The following is a 19,694-nucleotide window of genomic DNA, read 5'->3' as shown; positions in this document are numbered from 1 at the left end:
CATTGTGCATCTTTTCAAATCAAGCTTCATGAGAGATTATAGATCAAAAAGAATCTAATCTTTTGTATTACTCTGCTTAAAACAGGTACAAAAAGCAGGTCTGATTGAACTGATGAAAGAACTGGGAGCTTAACAGCTATTTTAGGAGGCTGATAGATAGTGCAGTCAATGGCAATAGAAGATTTTAATTCCTAAATAAAACACATTTTCTAGATAATCAGATTATTTCATACACCCAGTATGCTATCTCAGAGCATGATAATTTGTCACTTCTTCCCGAGCCCTCTCCCATCCCAGCATGGTGTACTATCCGTACAGGGTCTTAGACAGCCTACTTGGTTTGGCATAAGAAGTTGGTAATACTTCTCCTGTTAGTTATTTGAGATAATGATAGCATCCAATAGAAGAAGCCACTGGGGAAGAGTGGCAAAGAGAGGGATAGAAGAACAAGGGTGGCTGGAAAGGCGCACAGGGGAATGCAGAAGGAAAAACAGAAAAGGAGAAATAGAGATCAGGAAAAACAGGGGAGGAAAAGATCAGATGTATAAATAAAGAAAGGAAAAAAGTATTCTAGTAGAAACAGCATCCTATCAGAGGCTGAAGTACTGCCTTCAGAAAAGCCCATTCAGGACTTGGAGACGTCATAAGTGATTGAGATGGCTGAATCAGCTGACCTACTGTAATAAAAAAAAACCTTGGCCATAACCTTTACCTTTAAAATGTTTGGCCAAATAATAGGACACTGTCTGAAATGAGAACTTTCTGAAATGAGCCAGGCCCAGATTTTCAAATCTAGGCACCTAAAGAATTCATAGATGCTGTGCACCCACAGTTTCCAGTGACTTTCTAGCATGGCATTCAGTAAGTTCACAGGGTGAAAAGCACTTTTCATACTGCATAAATAAAAACAATTTTAAAAATTAAGTTTGAATTCTCGGCCTGATTTTCAGTATTGCTAGCACTCCAAATGAAGTTCACGGGATTTGTGGGTGCTCAGCACATCTGAAAATCAGGTAAGTAATTTCCAAGCTCATCAAATGCTCATCAAAAATTTATTTTTGCGAATACAGACTAACATGGCTGCTACTCTGAAACAAAGGCAACAGTGATCTTGTGAAATGTGACATATCGTAGTATTTTATACCATCAGTCAGAGCACCAAGTTAAGAGATCATAGGGTAAAATAACCATTTCAACTGTGAATTTTGATTTAAAACTACATAATATGAGGAAGTTGCAAAGATAGTATTTAACACGATGTTAATTGGACGCACTCAATGGTGGCGTCACAAAGGTGTCTTCAGCAATATGCCTACTTGTAGCTGTAAACTCAAAAGTGACCATTTCAACTGACGTAATTCAGCCTGTACATGTGTCCTCACTTTGACCTTTCACATTGTTGGACTGAGCATTATGTGGGCAACACTTGCGTAAAAGGAACATGTTTTCTGTTATCTTAATACAGTATGTTCATAAGACATTGACCTGCACTGCACAGCTGTAAAACAGGACTTTACCCAACCAACTATACAGTAGCAGAACTATCTGCTTCACTTAAAGAGATATTCATAGTCAAGAATACTTTTACTTAGAACGTATTCCATTTACCTCTTAATTGTTTAGGTTTTCCCATGACATTTACTTATTAACATCTGTGTAAAAAAGCCACACAACCTTTCCCCCCCCCCACCAAGTTTTTACCGATAACAAGGCCCGGAGTTCTCTTGCTCAGTCTCACAGTGAGGCCGTAATGCTACATTTGTGACTTTGCAATTATTTGCAACAGACTAGCAGAAATACTGAGGGGTAAGGAAGGAAGCTTTTAGACTAAATAGTTTACACTTTTACAGCATCTTAAACACTCTGGGCTCTTTATGGCTTTATTTTCCTGCTCTATGCTCCTTTAGAAATGGTGACTAATAATTGTATGACAAGCTACATTCAAGTAAATAGGAAGACCAAAGTCCAGCTCCCCATCTTGTAATACAACTATTTATGGCTACTACAGCAAAAAGGATTAACATGGCTTCTGATTCTAATCAAGAAATTCTGGGTAAATAAAACCAACACAAAATTGAGCCATAAAATGTTAACATGTTCAAACATTTAAAGAAAAGAAAGTTCTGCTAGCTTTTTTTTTTAAAAAATAACTAGCAGCAGTCAATATTAGTAACCACTGTATTTAATATATAATCAGAGTGGAGATGAACAGCAGCTGCATAATTCATGATGAAAACCAGGAGAAGAGCCACACTGCAGTTCAATATTTTCTTTTATGTCTATGTTAACTAGAGAGTTTTATTGGTATTATCAGAGGATGCCATCCAGAAATGTTTGTGTTCCCTTGTCAGCATTCATACTATTACAATCACTACCAAATATTTATTTCTTAAAGTAAAACACAAACAGCTAGCACAGTAGTTTGCATTACAGAAAGTTACCTTGCAATAGCATTCATTTGCTCAGTTTCTCCTTCTAAGACCACTTTTGCTTAAAAATGGTAGGAGATTTATATTTGTGAAAATTGTGAGTTGCAAAGAAAAGGGTCACTTTTTGGTTTTTAATTACTGCAGTTCTCTTTTTATGTAACAATTCTGAAATCCTGCTGCAATGATAGAGAAGTACAGATTATCACCACTAGTCTGCATTTAAGCCTTGTCTATACGACAAATGCTTTGCTGGTGTAGCTATACAGGCAGAGTCCTCTAGTGTTTATGCAGCATATGCCAACAGAAGGAGTTTATCTGTTGACATAACACCACTACATCCCCAAACCTTAACTATGTTGACAGAAGCACTCTTTTGGCATAGCTGTGTCTACACTGGGGGTTTTACTGGCATAGCTATGTCAGATAGAGGGTATTGTTTTTTCAAACCCCTGACTGACATAGCTATGCATGCAAAACTTTGCAGTGTAGATCCAAACTTAGACATTTATTCCTCATTAAGGAAGATAGATATAGTAGTTCCTAAGCATTTAAAACCTATTATGGGGTTTATTTGTATAGCTAATGTTATTTCTGGGTTGGTAGACAATGTAGTAAATGCATCTAGTGTACTGTCACAGGAAGTCTGTGTTTTATTACCAGATACCTATATATTTACACAAAATTGACGGGAATTTATCATGAATTGCTGAAATGAACTTACATTTTGGGTTGGATCTTCCATGGCTTGAACGTAATTGCACGATTCGGTAGTACATGAGCGCACTGTTTCTGTCCTGCCTTCTCTGAACAGGCGGGTCATAGAGGCTTCATATGTCAAACAAAATTTTCCCATGTCCTTGGAGACAAAAACAAAGATTGAAAAATCTACTCAGACTAAACCTGGTGTTATAAAGCAGCAGATCAAGGAAAGTGTATAGAAACCAATTAAAAAAAAATCACACCATAAATTAAACTGACCAAACTAAAGTATTTATCCATTCATCCTAAAACCTGAAACACAGTCTGTATCCTAAAGTCTATGAAAACAAAATTGGCTCAACAACTACTTCCCAAAATTTCTGATGAAAGCAACCAAAAGCCTAACACAAACTATCCTGCACAATTTTTCCCTTCACGATCCTCTATAGCTTGACAGGGCCTGATCCAAAACGCATCTGAACAGTCAATGGAAAGGTTCCTACATATTACTGTACTTGGGCACATTACATCCCATGCACTGCTTTTAAAATTTACCAAGGAAGTTACACATCACCAATTAATATGCATCAGCAACTTTCTGGTTAAAATACAAGTCAGGACAGCTGCAAGCCAGTTACTCCTTCTAATGAAGACTGCAAGTAACAATGACATGAACTATTGCTCAGGGTAGAGGCCTGACAAGGCGCATTCATGGATACTTTCAGAATTCAGGATGTAAAAATTGGCTGCAGTAGTGAGAAAGTCTAAATTTCTATGATCATTGTTAAAAAGAGATTCCATCTACAACAGCATCAGAAAAATGGAGTGAAAATACCTTAAACTGAGAAAAGCTACCAAGCGAAGTCAACAACAGGAATGGGGACTCTGACACAAAGAGGCGTCTAAAAATCATACTACAGACAAAGGATTAACCAGAGGAAAGAAACCACAGTCCAAATATCTATGAACACTATTGAAGTAACCAAACGTACATGATTAAAAAACATTATAAAGTAAATTTGTATGGTTTAGGATAACAGATATTACAAATGATAAAATACCTACTAGATAATCAAATCCATTTCCTTTCAGTGCAGGACTTCTGTAAATAGTTTACTAATTAAGCAGCAAACAATCTCTGTGTGTGTCATAGAAATGACCTTTGGAATCATGAATTTCTAGCTCGCAGACCATTTAGAGCCTGATCCAACTCCCACTGAAGTCAAAGGGAGTGTCTCCACTGACTTAAACAGAAGTTGGATTGAAGCCTATGCATATAAGATGTCTGTATATTTTTAGCCATGGTACAGCTTTATTATATCCATTTTTATGACGTTCTGTAGGTTCTTACCCGATAGTGAGCAAGTTGAAGGGAAAGTTGCACAAAGGCATCAGGGCTTATTTTGGCTTTCTTGATCAACCCTTTCCCAAAAGCATCAAAGGGAAAAGAACAGAAATCCACATCATCTGCTAGAGATGTCGCAGTGCACAGGGACCTCTCAATCACTTCTTGGCACTAAGAACATCAACACATTTTTTTAAATACATACATAACACAAAATGGCACTGTTTCTTTAAGAAAATGATAAAAAGCTCATTCATATATTTTATTTAAAGCTAAATAATATATTCCGCCCCCCTGCCTTAAGTAAATAGCTAAAAAAAAAATCTGACCAATAAGCTATTTAAACTCTCATATGCTAAAAAAAAATGGAAAAAATCAGGGAAGTCAATATGCTTCCAGGAATACAGCAAAATTGGTATGATTTTCTATTCTGAGATGTTTTCTAAGTCACTAGAGCTTAAATAGTATCATATGATGACATTTATAAAGGATTCTGGTTCTTCGGGCCCCACATAATATACGGGAAAGGAAAGAAGGGAAAATGCTCCATTTTCTGCAGACATCCCTACTCAACTGACTTACATTCACAGTTTTATGTATTAGTGAGTAATTAAAAATGCAAGGTGAGTGTATAATATGTATTTTTGGTAAGTTACAAATGAACAATTGCTTATATTACATAGCAAACAAGTGCTCTGCAGCATAAGTTGAATGAAATAATGAAATCTTAGTGACATTAGAGTGCTGCTGTTAAATCTTTGAAAAATTATGGATGGCCATTTTTTCAATGTTGCTATGCACAAATTAGCGAGTGCAACCTAGTTAAGGTCCTACTAATAATCTGGGCAGAAAATTGAACAGTTTTGAAGGAAAGCATTTAATAAAAGTCCTCTCAGTTTAAGAAACCCAACTGCTGTGGTTGTCTCTTATCCCAAGGCTTCTCATGTGAAATATAATTGAACCTCCGAAAAGGCTCAAATGAACTGAAGCATAGTGGGGCAAGTTATCTTTTCTGTAAGGTAACTACTGACAAACAGAAATAAAATGAACTCAGGAACTTGACTGTGGTTTTGCACTTACTTCTTCAGGGATTTCCCACTGTAGTCTAGTGGGGAAAGGAATATTTTGATTGATGTCTCCCTTGCAATGACCATCTTCTGTATAGCCCAGTTGAAGGCAATCAGAAGACATAACATTCTGCAAAGAACAAGACATATGTAACTACATGCATCATACGATAAAGAGTTGCAGGTTACAGAGTTCAAATGCATTTAATTTTGGAGTTAGGCTAACAATTCCAGTTTTGACCTACAGAAATATTAATTACTAGATTCAGAATGCAAAACAGTATCTGCACACATGTTCATTAATGCACTGAACATTCAATTTCTATCTCTGGTATTTAGAGCAAGCGTGCAGCTCTGGTGCAGGAGTTTTCTTAAAGTGCCACCACAATGGATTTGTTTGTTTTAAACCACAACCTTGCATTAACAAAAGCAGAGACTGAGCTTGTTGGATATTAGCCTGATTCTAGATAAGAGCTGCCTCTTGATCTAGATAATAAACACAAATGCTGTCACTTTTGCTTTTTTGTTTATTGTAGCACTTTTTATAGACTGCTAGTATTCATTTGATTTCTTAAATGAACAGAAACAGTTTTACTGTAAAAATGGGAGTTTCACAGTATGTTTTACCACAAATGCAATAAAGACCATTTCCATAAATTTGTGTAGGTCTCAGCAGCAGCAGTACAGTAAACTAGACTAGAGACCAAAGTGACTCTCCCACTGATGTCTATATACTCCTTCTCAATGCGAGTCCCAGTTGATATTTGAATCTGCTCAACACAGAGGTGGCATACACTAAGTACAAAACAGGGCATTTTTGTTGCAAACCTGTTATTCCATGCCTACTTTCAACCTTTTGCTTCTTATTGAATTTCTCCACTTGAAAGACAGAACATGCCAACTACCTGGTACACAACTGGTTCTTAGAATCTAATCATTAAATTTACTATATCTTTAGGTATAATCAGCTAGGAGAAGTTAATCCTTTAGAAAATTAAACCATATTCAATTTATTCTTAGGCTTCTAAGATACTAGCAAGAAATTGTTTCCCCACCCTAAAAGCACCTATATTAAGGAAAGGAGAAAAACAATAGTCAGTGCTTCCCTAAAACAAAGAATTAGAAGAATTTTTCCTCTCTAGTGATTGAATAGAAAAGCTAGTCAGAATTAGACTCTTTGGGGCAATCTCAGTTCCAGAATCCCTTTGCAATTTCTAATTAGGGATGAGAGAAAGACTGCTAGGCTTTTAGATAGCGATATTCTCTGCTGAAATATTAAAAACTACTAGCTAATACCAAAAATGTATGAAAAAAGACAAAACACTTTGGACAAACGTATAACACACAAATGTAAAATAAAGCTGAAATGGTCTCCAAAGCAACCGATTTACCCTTTTTGTACTGGTTTTGAGAGCAAGTCAATAAGGGTGGATATGCGCTTAACTCCAAAAGGTGAAAAAACAAGATTTTGGGGCAATGAACTGTGTTGACAATGAAATAAAATAGGAAGGCCAGGAAACAGAGAAACAGATGGGCATATAAAAAAAGGGGAGGGCACTTCTTCACTCCACTCACTGAAAGTATACATCAGAATGAACTTGAACATGTAAATCTGTAGCCCTGTAAAAGAATAGTTAAAAAAAGTGTTCAGCCTTGAAAGTGTGCTTCCTCAAATTCTTCACAATCACAATTTCATAAAAAGCATAAAAAGCAAGAACTTCAGAAATATGCACACAGGTTAAATGAAATGCATGTCACAGACAGATTATAAACCAAATAAACCTTTGTGCACAACTACATGTGCAAATTAAGATAAAGGGAAGTTATCTATCTTGGTAACTTGAGTTCTTCAAGGTGTGTGGTCCCTATGATTCCACTGTAGGTAAGCACACTGAGACCTGAAAATTCTTGCAAGCAGTGTCTGCTGGTCCACGCCAGCGCCCTGATCTCCTCTTACTCTGCACAGAGGGTATGTTCTAGGTTCTCTAAGCTGTGAGATGAAGTGCATCCAGGTTTGGATATTTGACTGCCATTCTCCTGAGTCAAGGGATCTGAGAGGACCGAATGCTGACAGGTGGATGGGACCACTTTTGCAGTAGATGTGGAAACCAGAATTCTCCAGGCCACTTGGGCTCATTGAGGATGACTTATGCCCTGTCCAGTCGAATAATCTGTAAAATCTGAGTTAGTAGTGGAATGGGGAGGAAAGAGAATAGCTGAAGTGATCTGTCAAAAGCAGTAGGAGAATATCACCTCTAGAGTGCTTTCCCTGAGCTCCCCTGGAGTAATGTATTGCATTTCCTATTTGCCTTAGAAGCAAACAGGTCCCAGGTGGGGTTTCCCCACTGAGTGAAGATGCTGTTCACTAGTGAATTGTGTAGCTCTTACTTTGATACACCAGTTCCATAAGATGACCTCTTCTATACCCAGGGGAATGGATCTCGCTCCTCCCTGGTTGTTTATGTAGATATGATTGTTATATTTTCTGACACTATGATTAAATGGTGAGACTGGATGAATGGTAGAAATGCTTTGCAAGCCTCGCAGACTGCCTGGAGTTCCAGGAGATTTATATGCATTCTGATTTCTCGGGACGTCCAAGTGTCTGGCACCACGTTACTGTCCACATAGGCTCCCCAGCCTAGCAGAGAGGCATCCAGAATTATCATCTTGTTGGGTGTAAGAGATAGGAAAGGAACACCCACACAGACTTGTCCAGAATTTTTTGCATCAAGTTAGCGAGGCCCTCGCTCCGACGTTCACGTTGTACTTGCTTGGTTTATACACACCATTTGGAACCAAGCCCGCAGGGCAATGTAGGTGGAGTCTGACAAACGGCATGGCAGAAGAACACGACGCTATACATCCCAAGAGAAAAAGGGAAATCTGAACCAATGTTCAAGGGTTGTGCATGATCTGATCTATCTAATTGTTGTGTATGTGAGATAAGCCCTTGCCGTGATTGAGTCTAGACTTGTTCCTATAAATTCTATAATCTGCTTTTGTGTCAGGATAGACTTTTCCATGTTTACACAGACTCCTAAGGATAACAGATGAAGCAGCGATGAGGTAGATGCAAGAGCTTCTAAGCACGCCCTTCCCGCAAAAAGCCAGTTGTCTAAATATGGGACAATGGCAAAGCCACCACGTCTGAACTGTGCTACTACTACTAGAAATAGAAACCCTTTCCTTGATGTTGAAGAGGCACCTACTCTACCACTCCCCATTGCAGGAGGGATTCTATGCCCTGGAGGAGGATCGCCTCATGAGAATGGTCCCTGAAGGGGTATACGGAAGCTGATTTTGGAGAGAAATTTGATGATATAGCTGGAATGGATGATATTCAGCACCCTCTTGTCTGTTATTACACTCCAGCTGTGGGGAAAAGAGTGCTAGATGACCAAGTATATGCAAGGATTGGGTGAAAATAGCATCAGTAGTGGTTCACAACTCCCAATCATCCCATCAAAAATATCTATTGGCGGGGTGGAGGGAGGTTGGGTTGATGTGGAAGGTCCAGGGTATTGTGACTTTTGCATCCTCTATCATGCTCCTTGCTGACTCTGGATGATGTATAGGAGAAAGGGGGAGGTCTGATTAGGTCCAAATAACCTTTTCCATGAGCCACTTTTTAAAGTGGAATTGGAATACCTGTCAGGTTCTGCTAGGGATGGAGCGACAGACATTGCACCTGGTGGAGATATGTGCTTCTCTAAGGCAGCATAGGCAGTGCTGGTGGTCATTTCTGACCAAGAAAGAGTGAGGACAGGAGACACAGTTTTGAAGCCCAGTGCTCTGGGCATAATCTAATTTCTGTACCAGGAGGCGACAGGTTCCTAGGGACGAGGGGGAAATCTAACTTACTAAATACCATCACTAAAGACAAAACTTTGAAATATTTATATGTTTGAAGTCTGGAAAAAAGGAGACACTCCAGACCCTGGGAGATTCTGACACAGACCATATGGCAGTAAGAAGGAACTGGAGAGGCAGTAGGTCCATTCTGCCCCTTATACTCGTGGTGCAAAGGATGAGGAGAGCAGAGATGCAGGTGCAAATCAACGGACACTGCTTGCAAGAATTTTCTGATCTCAGGCACATGGAGCACATGCGTACCCACAGTGGAATGCACATATGGATCAGCACTCAAAGCAGAAGCAGTGACCTTTCAGTTTTCCATTAAGACTTCAAAGCTTATCACATGAAATACTATGAACTCACAATATCAGACACAACTTTCTTAGCAAGTGTAGCTTGAAACAAACTTTAGCCTCAGGATTCACAAAACAGAAGTAACCAAGATGAGATAATCCCTTCCATTACCTTATTTTGTCAGCTATATAAAACACTCACCTCCCACAGGTGTCCAACAATAGGAGCATCTGCCCAAGAATGCTCTGTATTCAGGCCCATTTTGCCATTCTTGAACACTACAAGAGTGAATGTTTTGTCAAACCACCTAAAAAAAAAATTGGAGGTTTTTTTTTGGTATGTTTAAAAGTTTTCATTCAAAGTGACACTTTGTTGAATCTCTCTCATGCAATTAGATACACCAGCACACACAATTCCAGGTGACAACAGAATAGAAAAGATTTAAAAACATGCTACAGAAATAACCAGCCTATAAATTCAATGGGCCAAATGAACTAGAAGCAAAAACAGGTGCAACTCCACCAAAGTGAACAGAGTTAAACAAGCTGATGCCTTCTGTGAATTTTGCCTATCAAGTGAATCTGGCAATGCGAGGTTATGATTTACAACTGTGAATTAGGATTTGTATTTAAAAAACTATATCATAATAAATAAAGGTTTCTAAGTGATGGTCACATAAACACCACCCTATACCGGAAACCTACTGACCACTATGCCTACCTACATGCTTCCAACTTTCATCCAGACCACACCACATGATCCATGGTCTATAGCCAAGCTCTACGATACAACCGCATTTGATCCAACCCCTCAGACAGAGACAAACACCTACAAGATCCCTATCAAACATTCTTACAACTACAATACCCACCTGCTGAAGTGAAGAAACAGATTGACAGAGCCAGAAGAGTACCCAGAAGTTACCTACTACAGGACAGGCCCAACAAAGAAGACAACAGAACGCCACTAGCCATCACCTTCAGCCCCCAACTAAAACCTCTCCAACGCATCAAGGATCTACAACCTATCCTGAAGGACAACCCATCACTCTCACAGATCTTGGGAGACAGGCCAGTCCTTGCTTACAGACAGCCCCCCAACCTGAAGCAAATACTCACCAGCAACCACACACCACACAACAGAACCACTAACCCAGGAACCTATCTTGCAACAAAGCCCGTTGCCAACTGTGTCCACATATCTATTCAGGGGACACCTTCCTAGGGCCTAATCACATCAGCCACACTATCAGAGGCTCCTTCACCTGCACATCTACCAATGTGATATATGCCATCATGTGCCAGCAATGCCCCTCTGCCATGTACATTGGCCAAACTGGACAGTCTCTACGTAAAAGAATAAATGGACACAAATCAGACGTCAAGAATTATAACATTCAAAAACCAGTCGGAGAACATTTCAATCTCTTTGGTCATTCGATTACAGACCTAAAAGTGGCAATTCTTCAACAAAAAAACTTCAAAACCAGACTCCAACGAGAGACTGCTGAATTGGAATTAATTTGCAAACTGGATACAATTAATTTAGGCTTGAATAGAGAGACTGGGAGTGGATGGGTCATTACACAAAGTAAAACTATTTCCCCATGTTTATTCCCCCTCCCGCCATGGTTCCTCAGACGTTCTTGTCAACTGCTGGAAATGGCCCACCTTGATTATCACTACAAAAGGTCCCCCCACCCCGCTCTCCTGCTGGTAATAGCTCACCTTACCTGATCACTCTCGTTACAGTGTGTATGGTAACACCCATTGTTTCATGTTCTCTATGTATATAAATCTCCCCACTGAATGCATCCAATGAAATGAGCTGTAGCTCATGAAAGCTTATGCTCAAATAAATTTATTAGTCTCTAAGGTGCCACAAGTACTTCTTTTCTTTTTATAATAAATAAAGGCACTTAACCATTTTACTTTTGTTTGAAAAACCCTGATATTGAAAATTTTTAAGTTTTCAAATAGACAAGTGCATTTATTTTTAACTAAAAGAAAATCTGAAATTTTAAAGTTTTCTTGGAGGCCAAACATCATCACAAACTTGAATGTTGCTTGTAGTGGTTACTCACCAACTTCAGCATGAAATATGACACTATAACTGGTTGTGACTTATGAAATGCAAGACATAGGTACATATGATGCTTAAGAAACATGGAAAAAAGTGACTGATTTAAGTAGCAGATTGAACAAAAACACCAACTCTGGTAAAATAGTAAATGATGAGTTGATTGCCAGAAGACCAAAATCCACAAGCGTATGCAGTGCAAATTATAGGATAGACACCTATCCTAAAAGGTAAACACCACACTGTTTCACATGAACCAGAATCCTTTTCAGTAAAGTAATGTGACTAAGTGGCACTGTTCCTACCTAAGAACATAAGAACGGCCATACTGGGTCAGATCAAAGGTCCATCTAGCCCAGTACCTGTCTTCCAACAGTGGCCAATGTCAGGTACCCTTGATGGAATGAACAGAACAGATGATCATCAAGTGATCTGTCACCCATTCCTGGCTTCTGGCAAACAAAGGATAGGGACACCATCCCTGCCCATCCTGGCTAATAGCCACCTGCTCATTGTGACTAAGTAGCACTGTTCCCACCTGCTCATTGCTGTACCTGTCATAACAACTGCCATGCAGCAGAGATTTTGCATATGTATCCATTGAAGTCATTGGATCCTCTTCTCTGTATCCCTGCTCAGTTTCATCCAAAGTCACAAAGAAAGCTGCTTTTTCCACAGCATCCAAGGACTGCTTGTTCTTTCCGCGTCCAAAATAGGCCTGACGAGCCTTAGCCCAGGGTACTCTGCAGCAAGAATTTCAATTTATGGTGGTATTATGTAAATTGGTCACTGTTTTACTACCTTTAAGAGCACAGTATGACTCTATAGGGCAATCTTACTTTTAATAGATTTAAATGTCCTTTGGCTTTCACCCTGTGCCTAATGAATTTATACTAGCAGTAACAGGTGATGATATTGCTAAGATATTCTTGAATCAGAGTCCTGGGATGAAAAAGGAATTACTGCCATCTGAGGCCAACTCAAGTAGTAGTGCACAGGCAGGAAATTTGGTTTTCAGGAATTAAACATGTCTCTGGTACACAAAACACATACTACACATCTTGCAAATTTACAGCCTAACAAAGCACAACTTCTTGATGTACCTCCGTGGAAAGTCACCCTAGACACTAGAAATTAGATATAAAAGGTCACAAAACCTATCTACAGGTACTCCAATACTATGACAAAGGAGACCAATGTAAGAACCTGGATAGATCCCCACATTCAGCTTAAAACAACTATGCTAATGAAATGGTTATGTCTGAAATTTTAATTTATAAAGGTCTGAATATCTGAAGTGTGAGTCCAAGAACTGTAACTCACTTCTCTTGTATGCAGATGGCTAGATTTTTGGAGTCAAACATGTACAATTGCTCATAAATATTTGTGTGTGAGAGAGAGAGAGAGAGAGAGAGAGAGAGAGAGAGAGAGAGAGAGAGAGTGTGTGTGTGTGTAATTTATATAATGTAGATATCTAAAATGAGTGTTATAATATAAATAAGACTGTACTCTCCAAAATAAAGTTTTTTATATGCTATGCTATTGAATTGTACATTTAACATACATTACATTTTTCCATTAAGATGTGCATTTGAAACCAAAAACCTGAAAAAGGAAGTGAACTGTGTAAAAATAAGGAACCATTGAGCTTTCATGCATTCGTTTTCCAAACCTTCCAGAAACAAGGGGACAAATTGATCTCTGGTGTAAGGCTACTGAATTCAGTGAAGTTGTAACAGGGATAAATTCAGTCAGGTCAGTCAGATTCTACTTTTTCAATTAGATATGCATAAATTAGGTTGGAGTAACACCACTAAAGTCAAGGGAGATATTCTCGATTTACACTAGTTTAACAGCAGAATCTGGCAAAGTATCTTGATTTTAAAATTTGGTATTTTTAGTAGGTATGCTAATGCCCCAGAAAACAGATTTATACAAATGTTCATAAGTCATCAAATATCGTTCAATTAAACAATTCACTTGTGTTTCATAATCAAAGCAAGCTTCTCAAACTACAAATAGGCAGAAGGTGTGCCTGAAGGGGACTGGTCACTGCCAAGTTACTTCTAACTCAAACCAGAAAGGGTTCAACAGTTGTTTCACATTCCAGTGATATGCAACAACACAGATTATGGAATAATCAACTAACCGCAGACAGTAAGGTTCAGAAGCTGGCACTGAGCCTGGCATCTTTAAACAACTGTCTTAAAATATTAGAAAAGTTACTGTTTAAAAAAATTCATACCTATCTCCTGCAGTAAGAGCTGCTAACTTCTCTTCTCCAACCTGAGGTTCTGAATGGTCTTCTAGAATTCTTTGCATCTGCTGTTCAATTTCCCGAGGCTTCAACAGTCTACCATCATGATATAGCCAGACTTTGAAATAACGGCCCTTATGATAAACCACAATGTGTCTGCTGTCCTTCATGTGCTGGATAGTGTCTAAAAGCGGAATTAAAGGTTTGAAAGCAACCTTAGGTCATGTGATGTTAGGATGGAAACGATCCGATACCCAACGTTTAATCCGATACCAAATGTTTAACTCTAAAGGGCATATGTTTACCATAAAATACCATTGTGTCTAAGCACACTTGTTTACAAAATATTAAATCCCACATTTCATTTGATTTACAACACTGGCGACCCACTATATTATCTGAAATTTAGCAAGAAAATACTGCTATACAAAATAGCCCAAAAAACCTCCCGAAATTTTATAATAATTTCTCATATACATAAAACAAACACTTTCTAACTTGGGTGCCAATGTTAAGCAACTAAGAAAGTGACCTGTGTTCCAGTTCTGTGATACGGCCAGGAAGTCAGTGCAGGAAGCGTGGGTATGAAAGTGGCTTTACATCACCCAGGCTCTTCAGCTAGTTGGCACTGGCCACCTCAAGGCCGCCCTAATTTATGCCTGTGGCCCACATTCACATCTGTTCTGGCAGCTGGGAATAGGTTGAGTGCAGCAACGCTACTGCCACATCCCTCAGATGGGGGCTATGAAAAGGATAGTTATGTAAGGAACACACTGACACTCAGGGATTCAACCCTATATTCGGGGATTCTTATCTGGCCACAATTCACTAGTTTTATGGCCCTTTTGTGCCTTTACAAAGGGACCACACCTCTTGACTAAGAATCAGGAACCCGGTTTTCCAGTGGATCCAACTACCCCCAGCTTCCACTATTTCAGTAAGAATTTCAGGTGCTCCACACCTCTCATGATGAGACTACTTATTTAGGTTCATAAATATAGATTTAGGTGCCTAACAAAGTATGAAAATATTAGCATATTACATAAATAACTTTCCATAAACATTTGTTCTATTACTAGAAGAAAAATGTTATTTCTGTACATTTGTAAATGTTTGAAGAAAATTGCATGGGTTTCCTATGGTGGGGGGATGGACTGGCCAGATGATCTCACTGGTCTTTCCACCTCTGAGGTCTAATATAAACAGTTTGCTATTGTCATAATATATTATGTTTAGTTGTAAGAGAAAAATTTAAAATAAGAACTGTTTAATGGATACTGTATTAAGATAATTAAGGTTTCATCACTGGCAATGTGGAAGTGAAATGCATATTTTTAAAACATAAAATTCCTATATTGTAAGGCTGTTAGAGAAATAATTTAAGATACCATTCCAGTCATTATTGAAAATAAAAATTAATCCCTTCAAGATGCAGGAAAACTGATTTCAGTAAACACTGCGCAAAATGAGAACAAAGCCAACACATGACATGCATTATTCATAGAAAATTGAAATAATTTATTTTTAATAGAAAAATGAAAAACATGCTGAAACTGAAAAGAGCAAACAGGACATGAAACAATGATTAAGGGAAAGTGATTAATTAATTTATGAAGAGGACAGAAGATTTTCATATAAAATACTTTAAGTTTGCTGCCTGGAGAAGCAGAAAAATTAGGGTGCAACTGTAGTGGTTTTCAAATGTACAGAATTTACTTTAACTATAATTTGTTGCAGTTACAGTATGGCAATTTTATATAATATTTCTGCAAAGCTCAATGCACAGAAAGTATATGAACCAGTTACACATAGGCCTTGATACTGAAAATGTAGGAACGCTATTTCTTTTCAGAGTATTCCAAGTAATTATAGTACATATACTGAACTTGCCTACAGGTCAGAGCCTATTCCTCCAAGCCTCTCTATGCCCAGACCACTCTTCAGGCCAGTGAAAGGGATATAGAGGGGGGAGCAGTGCCATAGTCTTGCTTTCTTCCTTGCTCATTTTGGAGCAACATGTACCCCAGAAGCAGACAAAAAGAGCAGTCTCTGTGGTCCCTGGACCTTTTGCAGGTCCTTTCCCTTGGAAGGCTTCTTTTTCCTTTCCCTTCTTTCTATGCCTTAGTCAGGAAATCCTGGCTCCAAGCGAGAACTAACAACTACTGGTGTGAAATGTAATTCCATTGGTTCTGAGAAGATTCAATGGAGTCTTCACTGTTCTGACTGAGGATACTTGATGGCTTAAACACTAACAAATTGCTCCACAGAGGAGAATAGGCCTGTTTTTGTTAAGACTTTTGTTTTAAAACAAAAAGCTATCTGCTTCTGAATCCAGTTTCTTTGGTTTTGTCCTGAACAGAAGTCATTGTTTTATTCTGCAGTGAATCATTTCCTTATGTTTATGACACCACAAACCATCACCACAGAAGTTTATATCACACTCACCACTGGGACTTCATTGCAGAATTAAGTAACAGAAAATGGACTGCAAGATATAATTCTAATAAATGGCAAGAAACATTATTTTTAAAAATGCCAAAGTGTGTAAAATGTATGTACCCTTGTATGTTCTCTAGGATGCTCTTTTTTGTAACAATTTATAATTGCTGGTAGAAGATACCATTAAGAACCTTAGCAGGTCAACTTTCACCTGAAGACACTTTAAGGGATAAGAACATAGCTCTAGTTTCCAAGCCTACTTAATCCACAGTTTCCCAGATTAACAAGGGTACCAACTGCAAGAGTGTTTTTTGTGATATGGTCACATACCATCAACCCATTTCATATAGCCCAGTGATTTGTACTAGTGATGAAAGGTTTCAGATCCCTTTGCTAGTCCCCAGAACTACCAGTATGTATAAATCTCATATGTATAAATGCAGATCTGGAATACAATATACACAATTTAAATAATAGTTTCTTACTTTCTAGCCACCCCCCCTTTCTCTCTTTCTAAAGATTTTAACTATACCTATCTACTATGTCCTATTTCTATCGCTCTACCATTAGAATGGCTTAGCTTTGAAGACCGCCCAAACCTTTTATAATTATTTAAGCCTCACGATTTCTGTATGGTAGGTGAATACAGTTTTTTCCTACAGGTAAACTAAGCACAGGAAAGTAAAGGGAACTGCCTAGTGTCACACAGTAAGTGGCAGACACAGAACAGAATGCAGCTCCCCCCACCATTCTAACCAGTAGACACTCCTTTTATTATATTGATAAGCCTTCACAACACTATGGAAGTAGTTCATAACTTTGAAGAATTGAGCTCTTTATTATTATAAAAAGCAATATAATTATCTTAGAGCATGTTATGGAGAAGTCACAGTTTGGATAAAAAGTGTCATTACTATAGGTGATTTCAACTGTGACATCTCTTACTATGCACAAAGAAGGTTAGGACGCAAGTAGGGGCTAAAAACATTGACAGGACTAAAACTGTACCTGTCTCTATGCCTGGTATACGACTAGTGTTGAACATACGTTCATACTGAGAAGAGCACATTGGGATGGTATTTTGAATCATAAGCTGAAAGGAAAAAAGGAAAGTCAAAAACAAAATAAGATTTCAAATGATTGTGAAATCTCAGAGAATGGAACTTTCATGGAGGTAAAAAAGTAGATAAAAAACAAGAGGACCTTAAGGAACAGAATAGAGAAAAAGTAAATATGAAATAACAAGGCAGCAAACAAACAGTTTCCTAGGGCCAGCTTATAAATAAAGGAAAGGAACAGCCAAAACCCATCAATCTGTCAGAATACTACTGTACTAATTGAAGTCAGTCAAAAAGGAGAAATGTCTATGAAACTATTATGCTAATTTGCTAATCGCTGAGAAATGGTCATGGCACACATTCAGTTTAACATAAGAGCATCTTACTCCTTTTTCAGGTTTTGCTCTTTGAAAGTACAGGTCTAGCAGCTTATGGCTATATTAAGAGGACACCCTTTGGAAATATTCCACAGACTGTTAGGATTCCCTGATGTTCCTTGTCCTTGGCTGGCCCCCACTTACCTGTTTCCTCTCCTGGGATACGGGAGGTATTAAACATTCGCTCCCACTGAGCTGAGCAGAGTGGAACAGTGGATCCCATCAGAAGAATCTATGCCGCAAACGTACGTTACAATTGTGTTTTTATACATACAATTAGCAAATTGAGAGAAAAATTCCTGTACAGGCTCCCCCTTTCCCAAAAGTTTCCCCAGTTCCTAATAATGTAAACCCCTCCTCCCTACACCATTGTCATCTCCATGCTGGTTAGAGAGAGAGACTGTAGGACAACATGAGGATTTTAACACGTCAAAAGATCTTTTTTTTCCCCTCCTTTCTTTCTAGTTGTCCCCTGACCTACCCATGTTAGGGTCCATAGTTTTTCCACTAGTCATATGTACACTGCCCAGCTACTACAAGCTTCCCCTTTAAAATCAGATGATCAAAGCTGTGGATTTAACAGATTCAAGACTTTCTCAATGCCAATCACTGATGCAGAACTTCATATCATCCATTGGGAGTTGCCTCTTCACAGCCTCCGATTCCTCAGTTACATGGCATATCAGTGAACGTATTTTATATATGTATATATGCAAGAAAACAGATTCTTATTTGACTGCAGTTTCTTAAAATAATCATGTGACCCTAGGTCTCAATCTAAAACAGTCATGCGATCCTGATTCCCTCCATTAGCAGCATTTAGTCATTAAAATAAATGGCCACGAAAGTGAGTAGAAATTAACTACAAACTAAAGGCACAGAAGAAAGGGGAAGCCCTTTGTATGAATAACAGAAAAGCCATTGGCATGGCATTACCAGTACATTACTCCATTAAACAAATCTAGTTATCCTCCTGAGACTCATTCAATGACTGTTTTTAAAACAAACTGTGATGCCACCAAAATGGAGAGGGGAGATAACATTTCTAAATACAAATTTCTTCTAAAGCAGGGGTGGCCAACCTGTGGCTCCGGAGCCACATGCGGCTCTTCAGAGGTTAATATGCGGCTCCTTGCATAGATGACGACTCCGAGGCTGGAGCTACAGATGCTAACTTTCCAGTGTGCTGTGGGGTGCTCACTGCTCAACCCCCTGCTCTACCCCAGGTCCTGCCACCACTCCACCTCTTCTCCCAAAGCTCCTGCCCCTTTCCCCGAGGTTGCCATGTCCTCACTCCTCCTCCCTCGCCACCAGAGCCTCCTGCGCACTGCAAAACAACTGATTGCGGCTGGTGGGAGGCATGGGGAGCGAGGGGGAGATGCTGCCTGGTGGGGCTGCCAGTGAACAGGAGGCGCTCGGAGATGGAGGGGGGTAGTGGATGGGAGGGCTGCTGACATATTATGCTTATGCTCTAATAAATTTGTTAGTCTCTAAGGTGCCACAAGTACTGCTTTTCTTTTTGACATATTATTGTGGCTCTTTGGCAATGTTCATTGGTAAATTCTGGCTCCTTCTCAGGCTCAGGTTGGCCACCCCTGTTCTAAAGTTTTCAAACACCATTTAAATAGTGATTAAGAATTTTCTAGCCTTATTTTTTAATTTTTATAGGATGCAGAGAAATGGATTAAAGCCATAAGGCCCATAATAGGATCTGAACTTCCCCAAAGTTTGGAACTATTCAGATGCTGGGTTTTGGTTTGCATCTGTCTCTAGTATGATTTCCTGGACACAT

General features: G+C 38.8%; 1 protein-coding gene across 4 annotated transcripts in view; it reads right to left on the bottom strand.

Moving 5' to 3' along the window:
- Positions 1-19,694, bottom strand: part of CPT1A (carnitine palmitoyltransferase 1A) — a 73,459-nt gene that overhangs the window by 11,165 nt on the left and 42,600 nt on the right. For 3 of the 4 annotated variants that reach the window (XM_038404909.2, XM_043517914.1, XM_043517913.1), the window contains 7 exons: positions 18,047-18,134; positions 14,017-14,212; positions 12,326-12,514; positions 9,894-9,999; positions 5,554-5,670; positions 4,480-4,644; positions 3,151-3,285 (listed from right to left, as the gene is read on the bottom strand). In XM_038404909.2, the coding sequence (XP_038260837.1) occupies positions 3,151-3,285; positions 4,480-4,644; positions 5,554-5,670; positions 9,894-9,999; positions 12,326-12,514; positions 14,017-14,212; positions 18,047-18,134 (996 nt within the window). Of the gene's footprint in view, positions 1-3,150; positions 3,286-4,479; positions 4,645-5,553; positions 5,671-9,893; positions 10,000-12,325; positions 12,515-14,016; positions 14,213-17,475; positions 17,561-18,046; positions 18,135-19,694 lie in introns of all 4 variants that reach the window. The other variant, XM_038404910.2, reaches the window with a different exon arrangement.

Source organism: Dermochelys coriacea, chromosome 6, assembly GCF_009764565.3.
Source record: "Dermochelys coriacea isolate rDerCor1 chromosome 6, rDerCor1.pri.v4, whole genome shotgun sequence".
Classification (NCBI taxonomy): domain Eukaryota; kingdom Metazoa; phylum Chordata; order Testudines; family Dermochelyidae; genus Dermochelys; species Dermochelys coriacea.
Note: the sequence above shows the minus strand (reverse complement) of the source record. Positions and strands in the feature narration are given on the sequence as shown.